Here is a 16,798-nt window from a genome sequence, read left to right as displayed (position 1 = left end):
ATGAGAAATTAGAGAAATACCAAGGCCTCAGAGAAGAGCTGGAGAAGGCCTGGAGCGTGAAGGTATCGGTGGTGCAGATCCCAGGGAAAACATCAGATATATACACACACACACACACACACACAAACACGTTTAAAGCGTTACTTAGTTTTTAGTGCCTATTTAATTAAAAAAAAAATAATACTTTGCTGTATTTTTAATTATGCTCAGTCAGCCCTCAGCTCAGTGCTTTGAGACCCTATATAAGACAAATGATTTTGAACATATTCTTGATCTTTAAGGACTTATTAAGGGGGAAACCCTGCTCTTATGTTAATTAGCCTAAAAAGGGCCAGTGCGTCTCTGCCACGCGGGGCCCACATTGGGGCGGGGCTCTTTGTAGAATATAGAGCTACTCCACAACAAAGGACTGAGGTTTGAGGTGAGGAGGGGGTAAACAAAGGATCCCTGTGGTGAACAGGAGGGCAAGAAACACCCCGGAAGCTATTCTCCCGTGTAGGGATATTATGTGTGATGGGTCTAGGATACAACATGTAAATCCACAAACCTCTTTCTTAAAGCGTGCGTTGTCCTCTTCAAAGACAGCGACGGTTCGGAACTGAATTACAAATACAACATAAATAAAAAATAAGCATCTAGAGCCTTTTTTGTTTTATGCAGCAGCCTCGCAATGGCCAGACACGTATTACACTGATGCAGAGTTTGTGCCATAACCTCACCGGAAGTAGTCGGTGTGACTGATGCGGTCTTTACTTTATGTCTGTGGTGCTTGATGGGCTGAAGAGAGGTGCAGGGCAGAAGCGCACGAATCGGCTGATCCATGGACGTTATCCCGGTGAGTTGGGAAACACAGCCACCTTTTGACAACTAAACGGGGCCATCCGGTGAGCAAAGAGCCGCAGACAGGGGCCCGTGCACAGGCGCCATCGCGGAGCCAGGACAAGCAGCGCATCACTGGGTAAACATCCTCAGCATCATGACCACACGAGCTGCACTCACTCAGTCAAAGGGTTCATTAGAGACACGCGAGGAGAACCAAGAGCCAAATGTTATTGTCTTTTCCTGTGTGTTGACAAAAGGGTTGTGTTTTTGACGCAACGTAGGGCACTTGGCAAAACCCGCAAATAAATCATAAATAAATAATTACATACATAAATAAATAAATGTATCTCTTTTTTTTTTAATTTGCTGTTTTTAAGGTAGCATGAATAGACAGGTGACATAGATATAGAGGAAATATATTCATACAAAAACTCAATTGTGCCATAATAAGGCCTGTCCTATGATAATGGCCTTCAGCTTATTGACAATCATAAATGTTGCTTTGTCACGAGACTTTCTTTTCAAGATTAAATCACTTATTCAGGTCACAATATATCACTTTGGGTTTTTGTTGCTGTTCAAGAAACAAATCAGGGAACCTAATGTGGAGAATCAGAAAACAATAAAAGCAAGTATAATGATTGTCATGTTGTTTCAGATGCCGGTGACATCATCATCAGTCGAAGTCGTGCGTGTCGTTCTGACTGAGTTCATCCTTGGTCTTGCTGAAATGCCTCCCTTTCTGTTGGTCATCAGCCTTCTCACTTTCACAGGAGTAAGCGGTAAGTGAAGTTTGTTTTAAACTCAGCCGATTTGCACTCTACTTTCAATGACTCTTTCAGGGGGCGACGTGTGTGTGTCGGGACACGACAGTGGACCAGTGTTTGAGGAACAGCCCGGCAGCGTCATCTACCCCGAGGGGCTTTCAGAGGGGAAAGTGACCCTGAGCTGCAGAGCGCGGGCCAGCCCCGCCGCCTCTTACAGGTGGGTTTATACCGCTTTGGTGATACGGAAACTAACTCATCTCATGTACGGTTTGGTTTTGTACAGATGGCTGGTGAATGGCACGGAGGTTCCACTGGGTTTGGACACTCGTTACACTCTCGTGGCTGGAAGTCTGGTGATCAGCAGCCCCGAGCCCGGCCAGGACACGGGCTCATACCAGTGTCTCGTCATCAACCGCTGCGGCACTATCATCAGTCAGGCCGCCAACCTCAAATTTGGCTGTAAGTTACATAAAAGACCAAAAAAAAAAAAACAGCAACAACATCACATTACAATTGCTCCTTTTACACATGTCGTTTTAATATTCCTGAACAAAATGCATAAGAACGTGTGTCTCTGCTTTGACACAGACCTGCATGACTTCGCCCCGGACAGCAGAAACCCACAGACGGCAAAGGAAGGAGTGGGGCTGTTTATGGCCTGCCAGCCTCCGCCACATTACCCAGGTACAAACCGTACTCCCCTTTGTATGGATCACATTTATTACAGTACAATTTCGATCACATCTCTCACAATTCTCTCTTTTCCTCTTCTTTCTCCCGTAGCTCTCTCCTATCGCTGGTTCATTAATGAGTTTCCAAATTTCATCAAGAAGGACCCGCGCTGGTTTGTGTCCCAGGTCACGGGGAACATGTACGTGGCCAAGGCGGAACCCGACGACACCGGCAATTACTTCTGTTTCACCACCGTCGACATGGACGCCAGCACCAAAAGCACGTTCAGCAAAGCCAACCAGCTCACCGTGACGGCAGACGGTAAATGACACGCCCGTTGACCCACGTCCTACCACTTTACAGGTCGTGCTGACGGGAATCACATCGCAGATACTCTTGTGCATTTAAGTTTGAATTGTTTTGATGTGTTTTCTTTGTCTTTTTCCCGCTAGCGAATGCCCGTAAGTCAGCTCCAAGTATCGTAGTGCGTTTTCCGGCGGATACTTACGCTTTGGCGGGACACACGGCGCAACTGGAATGTTTTGCGTATGGAAAGTACGTGTTTCCTTTGAACATTTGACACTGGACTCAATGTCAGCGTTTGTCGAGTTGATCCGATGCTCTTTTTAATTTAGTCCAGTGCCAAGGATCAGATGGAGAAAAGTGGATAGCCTCTTGCCCTCTAAAGCCGGCCCCAGCGGGGATGGGCCCGCGCTCGTTCTCCCCGATCTGTCGTTCGATGACGAGGGGCTCTACGAATGCGAGGCCTTCAATTCCCAGGGCCGCGACACGTATCAGGGACGGATTAACGTACAAGGTGACGCGCGCAGTCGCTCTTTCGTCGTTATTTTTGTGTGTGTGCGATCGGTGCCGACGCCGTAGCCAATCTTTTGCGTGACGTTTGCTTCATGGAGTCAACATAAGTTGTGTTTGCAGCTCAGCCTCAGTGGATGCAGGTGATGAGCGACTCGGAGGTGGAGATCAGTTCAGAGCTGCACTGGAGTTGTGTTGCTACGGGAAAACCGCGGCCTGCTGTTCACTGGCTCCGCAATGGACAGCCTCTTACGACACAGGTGCGAGTCATTTATCAGTTGTTTATGCTCCCTGCGACTTAACTCGCAAAATAAGAAACATGAGACACGGGGCTGTGTGAAAAAGGTCCTTGTTTTCCGTAATGATGCTGTTAAATTGGATATTTGCTGTTGCTGAAGCTTTGAGACTGTTTTAAAAGCATCCATTCAGGTGTCCACTTTCGATTAAGTCACTGCTACAGATTAAGACTTATCATACTTGAACTAATGCCTCTGTAATGAGTGTTAAAAACATTGGAGCGCTGCCGGATGAAAGCAAATAAATCAAAGTTTACATTACTGAGACTGAAAGCTTATCTGTGGACAGAGAAAACCATATGTATAGTTGTGAAATGGAGATTGCATAATGTTTAATGTGATGTTTATGTGATGGTTAAATGTTAGGATACAGTATGTTGTATATGAAGCCCAGTTGTATTTCTAATTAAAGTTCATATCATCGTTTTTTAAAATTTGATGACAAATTAACTGATGTTGTGATGACATAGGATCGATTGGAAGTGAATGGGCCTCATCTCAAAATCAGTAACCTGGCGCTGGAAGACTCTGGAATGTACCAGTGTGTGGCGGAGAACAAGCACGGCACCATTTACTCCACGGCTGAGCTCAGAGTCCAAGGTCGTGGTCACAACAACACTCTGATCTGTGGTCTTTTTGTATTTACACAGTAATAACAAAACTGTTTATTCCGATTTAACCTCCAGTTCAGGTTCCAGACTTTCGGTCAAATCCAGTGAAAAAGCTGATCCCAGCAGCCAGAGGAGGCGAGGTGATGATCGAGTGTCGGCCTCGTGCTGCTCCTAAGCCCAGCCTCTTCTGGAGCCGCGGAACTGAGCTGCTCATCAACAGCACCAGGTAGAGCTGTCAATCATCCTGTCCTGCTGCTGCTGTGGGTTTTAAGGACTGTACTGCTGGCTCTAAGCACTGTACTGCTGCTACTGCTGGCTCTAAGTACTGTACTGCAAGCTCTAAGCACTGTACTGCTGCTACTGCTGGCTCTAAGTACTGTACTGCAAGCTCTAAGCACTGTACTGATGCCTCTAAGTACTGTACTGCTGCTGCTGCGGCCTCTAAGTACTGTAATGCGGCCTCTAAGTACTGTACTGCTGCTACTGCTGGCTCTAAGTACTGTACTGCGGCCTCTAAGTACTGTAATGCGGCCTCTAAGTACTGTACTGCTGCTACTGCTGGCTCTAAGTACTGTACTGCTGCTACTGCTGGCTCTAAGTACTGTACTGCTGCTGCTGCGGCCTCTAAGTACTGTACTGCGGCTTCTAAGTACTGTACTGCGGCCTCTAAGTACTGTAATGCGGCCTCTAAGTACTGTACTGCTGCTACTGCTGGCTCTAAGTACTGTACTGCTGCTACTGCTGGCTCTAAGTACTGTACTGCGGCCTCTAAGTACTGTAATGCGGCCTCTAAGTACTGTACTGCTGCTACTGCTGGCTCTAAGTACTGTACTGCTGCTACTGCTGGCTCTAAGTACTGTACTGCTGCTGCTGCGGCCTCTAAGTACTGTACTGCGGCTTCTAAGTACTGTACTGCGGCCTCTAAGTACTGTACTGCGGCTTCTAAGTACTGTAATGCGGCCTCTAAGTACTGTACTGCTGCTACTGCTGGCTCTAAGTACTGTACTGCTGCTACTGCTGGCTCTAAGTACTGTACTGCTGCTACTGCTGGCTCTAAGTACTGTACTGCGGCCTCTAAGTACTGTAATGCGGCCTCTAAGTACTGTACTGCTGCTACTGCTGGCTCTAAGTACTGTACTGCTGCTACTGCTGGCTCTAAGTACTGTACTGCTGCTGCTGCGGCCTCTAAGTACTGTACTGCGGCTTCTAAGTACTGTAATGCGGCCTCTAAGTACTGTACTGCTGCTACTGCTGGCTCTAAGTACTGTACTGCTGCTACTGCTGGCTCTAAGTACTGTACTGCGGCCTCTAAGTACTGTACTGCGGCCTCTAAGTACTGTACTGCTGGCTTTAAGTACTGTACTGCTGCTGCTGCGGCCTCTAAGTACTGTACTGCGGCCTCTAAGTGCTGTACTGCTGGCTCTAAGTACTGTACTGCTGCTACTGCGGGTTCTAAGTACTGTACTGCTGGCTCTTAAGTACTGTACTGCGGGCTCTTAAGTCATGTGATTGTTTTTCTCTCTTCCTGTTCAGAGTCACAGTGACTCCAGATGGTGTCTTGCGGATTTATAACGTTAGCAGAGCTGATGAAGGCAAATACACGTGCTTTGCTGAAAACTACCTTGGCAAAGCCAACAGTACTGGTCATCTCTCTGTCAGAGGTACAAACTCTGCTCAAACCTCTGCTCATATTCATGCTTGGTTGTTTATTCTAAAAATAAAAACTGCAAGCTAGAGAAAATGCACAAGAGAATAAAGGCCACTTTTCTCACGCTTACATTGGTAGATGCCACTAAGATCACCCTGGCTCCGTCCAACGCTGACATAAACCAGGGTGAGAATGTTACCATGCAGTGTCATGCTTCCCACGACCCCACAATGGACCTGACCTTTACGTGGGCTCTCAACGGAGTCCCACTGGATCTGGAACATCCCTATGGGCCGTACTTCCGCATGGAGGGGGTGAGTATTGTGCATAAATATACACTGAAGTATTGGCTGCACTTAAGACAATTGAAATACTAAAGAATGTAATATTCTTACAGAAAGAAACCATTGGTGATTTGTTGATCGTGAACACCCAGCTCAATCAGGCGGGTGTGTACACCTGCACTGCACAGACAGTCGTGGACAGCGCATCGGCAGCAGCCAAACTTGTAGTGCGAGGTAATATGATCCATAATATTACTATTTTGAAATATTATTGTTACCATATTGTGCTAATATATGTTATGTTTCTATTGTCCATGTACATTGGACTTGAAAGAGAAATTAAAATGTGTGCTAATATCTTTGACATTAATTCAAGTCATCAAGTTTACTGTAATGTCATTTTAAATCAGCCTGAGAAACTGGTGTCTCCAAACATATTTACTTTACTTATAAGTGTGTATTTGTCTTTAAAGTATGCGTTCAACATACAGTATTTATCTTTCCGGTTAATAAGAGGGTTTGTCCTGAGCCCAAGTACTTCAGAGATCAAACTAATGTGTTTTAAAAGATTGTGATTAATTAATGATAAATAAACGTCTTCACAGAGTCAAGACATTAGCGCCACCTGCTGTAATAAAACAGTATTCCGCCCGGGCCCACACAGAAATGACTTGTTTTGTGATTGAATCTGGGACCCTCGTGTTTTATGCAGAATGAATATACCAGTCTAGTTATTATAAGTGTATTATTTCTCAAATACAGGCCCACCTGGACCACCTGGGGGGTTACTTATCAGAAATGTGGCCGAAGCATCTGTTGAGTTGAGATGGAGCAGAGGTTATGACAACCACAGCCCCATTGGCAAATACGTGATCATGGGCCGCTCCTCGTTGACCTCTGAGTGGAAGAAGATGAGGACAGGTTTGTGACGTCTTTGTGTTCGTCGCACTCATTTGGACTCACTTTAAGTAGCGCTGCTTTGTACCTTTACAGAGCCAATAAACATCGAAGGGAACGCAGAGTTTGCGCAGGTCATTGGATTAATACCATGGATGGATTATCAATTCCAGGTCATTGCCAGCAACATTCTGGGCAGTGGAGAGCCCAGTATGCCCTCGAAGAACATCCGCACCTTGCAAGCAGGTCAGTGTAGTCTGAAACTGTATTTATGTATTCACTCTAACTGTGCCATTCCATTCTAGACCGCTGCATTCATGTTCAGACGGATGTTGTTACTGTGGTGTGTTGTGATGTATAAAAACACAACTTTACCCTATTCATTTCCATTCATATACGTATATACATATCTGCGTGTTTGGAATCTCAGCCCCTACAGTGGCCCCCAGTGGTCTTGGAGGAGGAGGTGGAGATCTTGGGGAGCTGATTATTACCTGGACGGTGAGTCATTACATTGCACGTCCCAGTACAAAAGTCTGTGATTGAACGTGACTTGTTTAGTCCATATTCAGATGCTAGATGCTATGTATAATTACGGATGGGCTGATTTTGAGCCGATACCGATATTTGACTTGCTGCTGTTGCAGATGGTTTGCAGAGACCGATATTTAGATATTGAAAATCTATAGCAAAGCCCACATATTTATTTTAAGTTGTAAAAAACGAATTAACTTTTAATAGAAATACAATTTTCACAAAAATAATAACAGAATTTATTTATATGTGATATAAAATAATATGTCGCTAGATTGTGTAAATATACGCCTTCATTTTTGCCTAAACGCTTTTCTTTTACCATTTTTATTCATTAGTCTGCAAAAATAAAAAATCAACTACAGTCTTTTCAATAAAGGCTGATACTGATAAGATTAAACAAATATTAATAATAATAAATTAAAAACAGTGCGATAACAGCCAATATTGATACTGAAACCAATATATTGCCCATTATTATTATTATTACTATTATTATTACTATTTTATTCAGACTGGAAAACTGTGCCTATACTACACTAATACAATTATAATGTAATCTATTTGAATGATATTGCAGAGGTGCTTTCACAGGTGGCAGTGGCTCAAAAGTGATGTAGTTGTGAAAAAGAAATGTGTTAGGAAATGTGCTAAATCTTAAGTCTAGACCAGACCTGGGCAAACTGCGGCCCGCGGGCCACATACGGCTCGTTTGTCTCTATAATTCGGCCCGCCGAACATGCCAAGTAATACTAAAAAAAAAATATATATATATTTTTTAAATTATTTATTTATTTTTTACACCAATGATCGCGGGCCGGCCCTCCGCTACTTGCCTGGATTGGAATATGGCCCTCGGAGAAAAATAATTGCCCACCCCCGGTCTAGACAGAAGCTATAAAGGTTGTGAAGGTAACAAATTGTCTTTGCTTTGCAGCGCATGGCCAGAGAATATCAAAATGGTGACGGTTTTGGATACATTTTGGCCATCAAGAAAAAGGACCCCTTCTCGTCGTGGGAGTCAGTGCGTATCCCCGGAGTGGCGTCGTCCCGATACGTGTATGTCAACAGCAGCCAGGAACCATACAGCCCGTTCGACGTGAAGATCAAGGCCTACAACCAGCGCGGGGAGGGGCCTTTCAGTCAGATCGCCGTGGTGTACTCTGCAGAGGAGGGTAAGTGGAGCGATGGGGAGGGTAAGCGGAGCGATGGGGAGGGCGGAGCGATGGGTAGGGTATGCGATGGGGAGGGTGAGCGTAGCGATGGGGAGGGTGAGCCGAGCGATGGGGAGGGTTAGCGGAGCGTAGCGATGGTGAGGGTAAGCAGAGCGATGGGGAGGTGTAAGCGGAGGCGGAGCGATGGGAGGGTAACAGAGCAATGGGGAGGGTAAGCGGAGCGATGGGAGGGTAAGCGGAGCGATGGGAAGGTAAGCGGAGCGATGGGAGGGTAACAGAGCAATGGTGAGGGTAAGCAGAGCGATGGGGAGGTGTAAGCGGAGGCGGAGCGATGGGAGGGTAACAGAGCAATGGGGAGGGTAAGCGGAGCGATGGGAGGGTAAGCGGAGCGATGGGAAGGTAAGCGGAGCGATGGGAGGGTAACAGAGCAATGGGGAGGGTAAGCGTAGCGATGGTGATGGTAACGAAGCAATGGGGAGGGTAGGTGGAGCGATGGAGCGATGGGGAGGGTAAGCGTAGCGATGGTGAGGGTTAGCGTAGCAATGGGGAGGGTAAGCGTAGCAATGGGGAGGGTAAGCGTAGCGATGGTGAGGGTAACGGAGCAATGGGGAGGGTAAGCGTAGCGATGGTGAGGGTAACGGAGCAATGGGGAGGGTAAGCGGAGCAATGGGAGGGTAAGCGGAGCGATGGGAAGGTAAGCGGAGCGATGGGAGGGTAACAGAGCAATGGGGAGGGTAAGCGGAGCGATGGGAGGGTAAGCGGAGCGATGGGAAGGTAAGCGGAGCGATGGGAGGGTAACAGAGCAATGGGGAGGGTAAGCGTAGCGATGGTGATGGTAACGAAGCAATGGGGAGGGTAAGCGTAGCGATGGTGAGGGTTAGCCTAGCGATGGGGAGGGTAAGCGTAGCAATGGGGAGGGTAAGCGTAGCGATGGTGAGGGTAACGGAGCAATGGGGAGGGTAAGCGTAGCGATGGTGAGGGTAACGGAGCAATGGGGAGGGTAAGCGGAGCGATGGGAGGGTAAGCGGAGCGATGGGAAGGTAAGCGGAGCGATGGGAGGGTAACAGAGCAATGGGGAGGGTAAGCGGAGCGATGGGAGGGTAAGCGGAGCGATGGGAAGGTAAGCGGAGCGATGGGAGGGTAACAGAGCAATGGGGAGGGTAAGCGTAGCGATGGTGATGGTAACGAAGCAATGGGGAGGGTAGGTGGAGCGATGGAGCGATGGGGAGGGTAAGCGTAGCGATGGTGAAGGTTAGCGTAGCGATGGGGAGGGTAAGCGTAGCAATGGGGAGGGTAAGCGTAGCGATGGTGAGGGTAACGGAGCAATGGGGAGGGTAAGCGTAGCGATGGTGAGGGTAACGGAGCAATGGGGAGGGTAAGCGGAGCGATGGGAGGGTAAGCGGAGCGATGGGAAGGTAAGCGGAGCGATGGGAGGGTAACAGAGCAATGGGGAGGGTAAGCGTAGCGATGGTGATGGTAACGAAGCAATGGGGAGGGTAGGTGGAGCAATGGAGCGATGGGGAGGGTAAGCGTAGCGATGGTGAAGGTTAGCGTAGCGATGGGGAGGGTAAGCGTAGCAATGGGGAGGGTAAGCGTAGCGATGGTGAGGGTAACGGAGCAATGGGGAGGGTAAGCGTAGCGATGGTGAGGGTAACGGAGCAATGGGGAGGGTAAGCGTAGCGATGGTGAGGGTAACGGAGCAATGGGGAGGGTAAGCGTAGCGATGGTGAGGGTAAGCGTAGCAATGGGGAGGGTAAGCGTAGCGATGGTGAGGGTAACGGAGCAATGGGGAGGGTAAGCGTAGCGATGGTGAGGGTAAGCGTAGCGATGGGGAGGGTTAGCGTAGCGATGGGGAGGGTTAGCGTAGCGATGGGGAGGGTAAACGGAGCGATGGGAGGGAAAGTGGAGCGATGGGGAGGGTAAGCGGAGGGATGGGGAGGGTAAGCAGAGGGATGGGGAGGGTAAGCAGAGGGATGGGGAGGGTAAGCAGAGGGATGGGGAGGGTAAGCAGAGGGATGGGGAGGGTAAGCAGAGGGATGGGGAGGGTAAGCGGAGGGATGGGGAGGGTAAGCAGAGGGATGGGGAGGGTAAGCAGAGGGATGGGGAGGGTAAGCAGAGGGATGGGGAGGGTAAGCGGAGGGATGGGGAGGGTAAGCAGAGGGATGGGGAGGGTAAGCAGAGGGATGGGTGATGCACGCAGGATGTTTTACACGTGTATTAAGCCGTTTTGAGTTAAAATGCTTCACAAATAATGCAACACTGTCAACACGGATCGAGCGCCACTTTAGAAAACCCCATGTCTTCTTTCTGTATTTCTATTCGATATTAATGTCCTCAAAAACAATCTTGTATAATAAAGATCAGAACAGACGGTTTACTGTACGTCTCGGTTGCCATTGGAGAGCTGTCACAACCTGTCAAAGCTCATCTCTCTTTTTGACAGCTCCAACCGTGGGTCCTCAGAGTATCAACGCCACCGCGCTGACAGCCTTCGAAATCCTGGTTTCATGGGACCCTGTGCAGCAGCTCAGTGCCAATGGAATCCTCCGAGGATACGAGGTGACAGTCATTTTGATTTACATAACATTTGTACGTGTTTTGAAGTTTGTTTGCATTTTTCCCTACGGTCAAACACACTGATAGTTGGACTTTTTTGAAACCCCGTGGCTCTCTGCACTGTGCTCAGATTCGATACTGGAGGCAGCATGAGCGTGAAGCGGCAGCAGACCGAGTGCGCATCGCCGGACAAGAGTCGTTCGCCCGGGTGCCCGGCCTCAGACCCAGCACTCGCTACCACGTGGCTGTTCTCGCATACAACAGCGCAGGCACGGGACCCCTGTCTCCTCGGACCACCGTCACCACAAGAAAACCACGTACGCCTCATGCACAGAACTCACCGTGCGCGAATACGTCTCATCCATGCCTTTAACAGCTGCACTGCATCTTCAGGAGCCTTTATTTACATCAAATATTACGTTATATTATTCTAATTTGGACCTATAATTGATCTGTTATTTTATATACCGTATTTTCCGGAGTATAAGTCGTACCAGCCAAAAAATGCATAATAGAGAAGAAAAAAAACATAAGTTGCACTGGAGTATGAGATGCGGTTGCAATTGTGAAAATAACAAATAACATCACGTATAAGTCGCACCCTGACCAAAACTCTGAAAAAGTATTATAGACCGGAAAATACGGTAAACTAATTTGTTCCTTGTGGATTGCAGTCAACACAGTATCATGATTACAAAGACTAAATGAGAATAATATCATACACATATTAGATTTTACAGTGCAGTAGATGGCGCTGTGCTCAGACGCACTGTGAGGTTGAATGAAGGTCCCGCTCTAGTGTTGAGTGACTTTCCTGTGCGGCCTCCTCCCACGCTGGAGGCAAACGGGGATTATTCTTATCAGCGGCAGAGCCCACTGGCCTCTCACAGTCGGAAAACTGATATTCAGATGACTCTTCCCGGGCCAGCAGGCTGTAAACGAAAGTGTCAACAGGATTAAACCCGATATGTTGCTGGACAGCCCTGTTCACTCCTTTGCCTGCAGACACTGTACTTTACAGAGCAGCTTTGTGGCACCGGTGCAGACATAAACTAAGCAGCGATGCGTTGAATAAAAGAGGAAATTAATGTACAAATCTGACTCGGCTAATGATGAAACTGATATCTCTCCTCAGCTCCCAACCGCCCTCCCGGAAATATCTCGTGGAAGACGCAGAGCTCATCGTTGTCACTGCGATGGGATCCGGTCGTCAGCATGCACAATGAATCTGCCGTGTTAGGATACAAAGTGAGTCCAGTCTGTTTCTGCCTGAATTAGGATCATAACAGTTTTCATTCATAATTCAACCATCCCAAACTATTTATCTCCATATTATTTTTAACTGAACTCTGGAGTGGCTGGTGCTAGTCACTTATGGGTTGAAATAGAATCCCACCGGCTATAGTAGTTCCCTATTCCATAAATAAATGACAATCAATGAACACGGAGTCGGGATGTAAATAATAAGACAAAGTTAAGATGGTTTATCATTATTATTATCATTATTAGTTTATTTGAACTGGGACAGTGCACATTAATCGACATGTCTGTAAATGTGCCAGTATTAGCTGCAGTTTAGCGAGATTCCAACTGTAGTCCCGGGCATGGTGTAGAATGCCAGCAATACACAAAACACACATTTACATTATATACAGTACAATTAGGATTAGTAGAAAAATATAAAAGATTACGAGTTCATGTAAAAAACAGATTACTGGGTGAAAACATGTACAGAAATATGCAACAATACACAACAATAACATGGACAAGCGTGACACTAGACGACGTTTAAGGGAACCTGCACCGGCCCTTTGGTCTATCAAAACTCAAAAACACATGATAAAGAAGTACTCTGAATGTTCTGATACTGATAGATACGACATAAAACAGAATTGCTCTTATCACTGTCTATGAGCACTCCTATTATTATCAGCTGTTAATGATGCAGTTTGCTCTCAGCGCACAAAGACTTTTATTTTCTAAAGTGGGGCAATTTCATACACACGGACCGGACCAGATATGGAAGACGTGACGAACGCGCCGGCATTACAGTCCGTCCGTGTTCTCCGCAGGTTTTGCTCAAGCACGACGGCCAGACCACGCTGAAGGTCTTGGATAAGAGCAAGACTTCGGCGAGCCTGCCCCTGGTCAAAGACTACGGTTACGTGGTGCTGGAGATCCGCTCGTGGGGAGACGGCGGCGACGGCCCGGCTCACGAGATCATTGTGTCTCAGGAATCTGGTGAGGTTCTAGAGGTCAAGGGCGCTCGAAATACAGCACAATCAGCGAGGAGAATGACCTCGTCGCATAGAGCCAATGGAACGATGATAAAATTGTGAATAATGACATCGTAGGAGACAGAAATGTGTCATCTCAAAACGGAAGTAAAGCTCAATAAACCATCCGCAAACAGATACAATTAATACAATTACTTGATGTGAAAATGGTTTAAATTATTAGTGTATAATGCGATCTCTCCCTGACAGATAATTGGCTCAAAGGTGCACTATGGTTTTGGTATTTTAGTGGAGGGTCCAAAGCTTCTTGTCGCCAAGGAGATGATTTTGAGCGTTCCACAGAATGGCATCATGCATTTATTCAGTTACCGTATTATCCGGACTATAAGTCGCACCGGAGTATAAGTTGCACCAGCCAAAAAATGCATAATAGAGAAGAAAAAACATATATAAGTTGCACGTGGGAAAATAATAATAATAATATCACATAGAAATCGCTCCGGAGTATAAGTATATAAGTATAAATATAAGTATAAGTCGCACCCCGGGCCAAAACTATGAAAAAAGTGCGGGAAAATACTTTATAACACTAGTTTATAGTTTTAATAATCAACAACTTGCAACACTTACATAATAAAAACATACAAACATTAACTCTTGGATGCATGTTTGTTATCTGTCAATACTTCAAAGAGAAAATCCATTCCCAAGTCCAGCATTTATGAGCTGTGTTATCTAATGATATGAAACATCATTTTAATAAATCAATTGACGGACAATCAACTGTAACTACAACAAACTGAAGGGAAAAAAAGACATTCTAAGGGGTTGATTTAAGTTTGAGAAGATGTAAATAGTGAAACAAAAATATCTGTTTTACAAAGAAGGGTAAAATGCATAGAAATATTCTCTGGGAAAAAAAACGTCTTTAATTGCGTAGTAGATTTAACATAATTTCAATAGCCCGGGGTTTACCGTATTTTCCGGATTATAAGTCGCACCGGAGTATAAATCGTACCAGCCAAAAAATGCATAATAGAGAAGCAAAAAACATATATAAGTCGCACTGGAGTATGAAATGCAGTTGCAAGTGTGAAAATAACAAATAATATCACATATAAGTCGCTCCGGAGTATAAGTATATAAGTATAAATATAACTATAAGTCGTACCCCGGCCAAAACTATGAAAAAAGGTCTGAAAAATACGGTATATATATCATTTGTGCTCTTCTTATGTTTTCCTTCGTTGCAGGCACTGGAATGATGGTGCAGAGTGGCGCGCGCTCATCGCTGACCGTCCAGATGTTCGGAAGTCTGGCTCTGATCGCCGTGACGATGTGTTTGGGCCTGTGACCGACCGAGTTCAACACATACGCCATTCGTAAACGTCACGCGCTCCATATCTAACAAACAAATGTAATGTTGTACATGTTAGTGGAGGACGGAGGCGTCGCACGACTTTTTACAGGTTGTTTGCTGGAATCTCTGACCACTTTCCCGAACCTTTGGACTTCTGTTGTTAAGGCAGTCGTAACCGTGTCCTGCTGGTGGCCTTACGTATTAGAATACACGCAATCGATGAAAATGATTGTTTAATATTTGTGGATGTTTTCTTTCAATTATTATATGTAATTGTTATATTTTGCCTGAAGACTTAAGCGACGTTCAGATGAATTCCACGTGCAGAAACGAGGTCGTAATGCGGTTTTAACTTTATCCAAAGAAATACAAACTAAATCAATCTGGAAATGGTTTCAAATTCGACAGCCACTTTTGAAATTTTGCCTATATTCCACGTGCAGAAACGAGGTCCTAATGCAGTTTTAACTTTATCCAGAAACTGAAAAAAACAACAAACATTCCGTTACAAAAAACACAAAATAAATCTGGAAATGGCTTAAAAAAAATTGACAGCCACTTTCTATTTAAATTTTGGCTATATTTTATTAAATGTAAGTGTAATAGTGTCATTGTTTTGAGTTTTTCTCAATACCCTGCACAATTGTATTCATTTAAACATGTATTTAGATATTTTATTCATTTAAGTGTATTCATTTACCGTCGAAAATCAACAACAATGAATGTAATGCGCTTTATTCATCTGGAATGTCTTGCGTTTTGAAGCGATTGAAGAAGAAAGCACAAGTCGCAGAAGCAGGATGTGCAGTGTGCGCGCGGCGAGCTTTACGTTGTGTCCAGAACCAGATCTCTTCAAACGGCAATTGTCTACGGCGCTGTCACGGCGTGCTCGGTACATGAAACCGTTCAAATCTTCTAACCTGAACATTATGAAGCGTCAATAGCCAAAGGACATCACGATATGCTTTTTTTTAAATCTACAAAACAAAACCGTTGTGTATGGACCAGCTGCCAAAACACACTTTACGGATGTATTTCTGGATGTTATAATAAAGCGTGGCTAGTGAACAATGACCATTCTCCCCAGTCACCGTTAGTCATTTTATCTTTTTTTCAGCCATGCACAATTGCCATTTTCTAGACAAATTTGATGATAGGACTGTTCACCCCATCGCAGTATTGATGTGACATTAGATGTTTTAGGCAAATTCTGACATTAGAGTTACGCAGTATTTGAGTACAGAATCTCTAATATTTGAGTACAGAATCTCTAGTAATTGTAGTATTTGGGTACAGAATCTCTTGTATTTGGGTACAGAATCTCTTGTATTTGAGGACAGAATCTCTAGTTTTTGAGTACAGAATCTCTACTATTTGAGTACAGAATCTCTTGTATTTGAGTACAGAATCTCTAGTATTTGAGTACAGAATCTCTTGTATTTGAGTACAGAATCTCTTGTATTTGAGTACAGAATCTCTAGTATTTGAGTACAGAATCTCTATTATTTGAGTACAGAATCTCTTGTATTTGAGTACAGAATCTCTACTATTTGCATTTGAGTACAGAATCTCTATTATTTGAGTACAGAATCTCTATTATTTGAGTATATAATCTCTATTATTTGAGTACAGAATCTCTAGCATTTGAGGACAGAATCTCTAGTATTTGAGGACAGAATCTCTAGTATTTGAGGACAGAATCTCTAGTATTTGAGGACAGAATCTCTAGTGATTGAGTACAGAATATCTTGTATTTGAGTACAGAATCTCTTGTATTTGAGGACAGAATCTCTAGTTTTTGAGTACAGAATCTCTACTATTTGAGTACAGAATCTCTTGTATTTGAGTACAGAATCTCTTGCATTTGAGTACAGAATCTCTATTATTTTAGTACAGAATCTCTTGTATTTGAGTACAGAATCTATATTATTTGAGTACAGAATCTCTAGTATTTGAGGACAGAATCTCTATTATTTGAGGACAGAATCTCTAGTATTTGAGTACAGAATCTCTAGTATTTGAGTACAGAATCTCTTGTATTTGAGGAAAGAATCTCTAGTATTTGAGTACAGAATCTCTAGTATTTGAGTACAGAATCTCTAGTATTTGAGGACAGAATCTGTATT

The 16,798-nt window shown here is 44.9% G+C and overlaps 1 protein-coding gene across 1 annotated transcript; it reads left to right on the top strand.

Moving 5' to 3' along the window:
• Positions 1 to 748: 748 nt before the first annotated feature.
• cntn2 (contactin 2) lies at positions 749 to 14,666 on the top strand. The gene is made up of 23 exons (XM_072451603.1): positions 749 to 958; positions 1,481 to 1,604; positions 1,665 to 1,806; positions 1,873 to 2,048; positions 2,178 to 2,273; positions 2,373 to 2,582; positions 2,714 to 2,816; positions 2,897 to 3,078; positions 3,198 to 3,334; positions 3,841 to 3,970; positions 4,057 to 4,207; positions 5,515 to 5,642; positions 5,768 to 5,943; positions 6,027 to 6,147; positions 6,676 to 6,834; positions 6,907 to 7,056; positions 7,241 to 7,311; positions 8,282 to 8,519; positions 10,963 to 11,078; positions 11,206 to 11,392; positions 12,211 to 12,323; positions 13,148 to 13,316; positions 14,566 to 14,666. Exons 2-23 carry the CDS (start codon positions 1,481 to 1,483, stop codon positions 14,664 to 14,666), a joined length of 3,180 nt encoding a protein of 1,059 aa, XP_072307704.1. The 5' UTR covers positions 749 to 958.
• Positions 14,667 to 16,798: the final 2,132 nt, after the last annotated feature.

Source organism: Eucyclogobius newberryi, unplaced genomic scaffold (genome assembly GCF_026437365.1).
Source record: "Eucyclogobius newberryi isolate DKJ021-1_F unplaced genomic scaffold, fEucNew1.0.hap1 SCAF_19, whole genome shotgun sequence".
NCBI lineage: Eukaryota > Metazoa > Chordata > Actinopteri > Gobiiformes > Gobiidae > Eucyclogobius > Eucyclogobius newberryi.
The sequence above is the reverse complement of the archived record's forward strand: the minus strand, read 5'-3'. Positions and strand labels throughout refer to the sequence as shown.

What these genes read in the sequence shown, in the direction of transcription:
- cntn2 (XM_072451603.1), top strand. Translation starts at nt 1,481, where the DNA reads ATGCCGGTGACATCATCATCAGTCGAAGTCGTGCGTGTCGTTCTGACT. An exon ending in TGGTCATCTCTCTGTCAGAG is followed by an intron (nt 5,643 to 5,767) that starts GTACAAACTCTG and finishes TTACATTGGTAG; the next exon opens with ATGCCACTAAGATCACCCTG. An exon ending in GGTGTACTCTGCAGAGGAGG is followed by an intron (nt 8,520 to 10,962) that starts GTAAGTGGAGCG and finishes TCTTTTTGACAG; the next exon opens with CTCCAACCGTGGGTCCTCAG.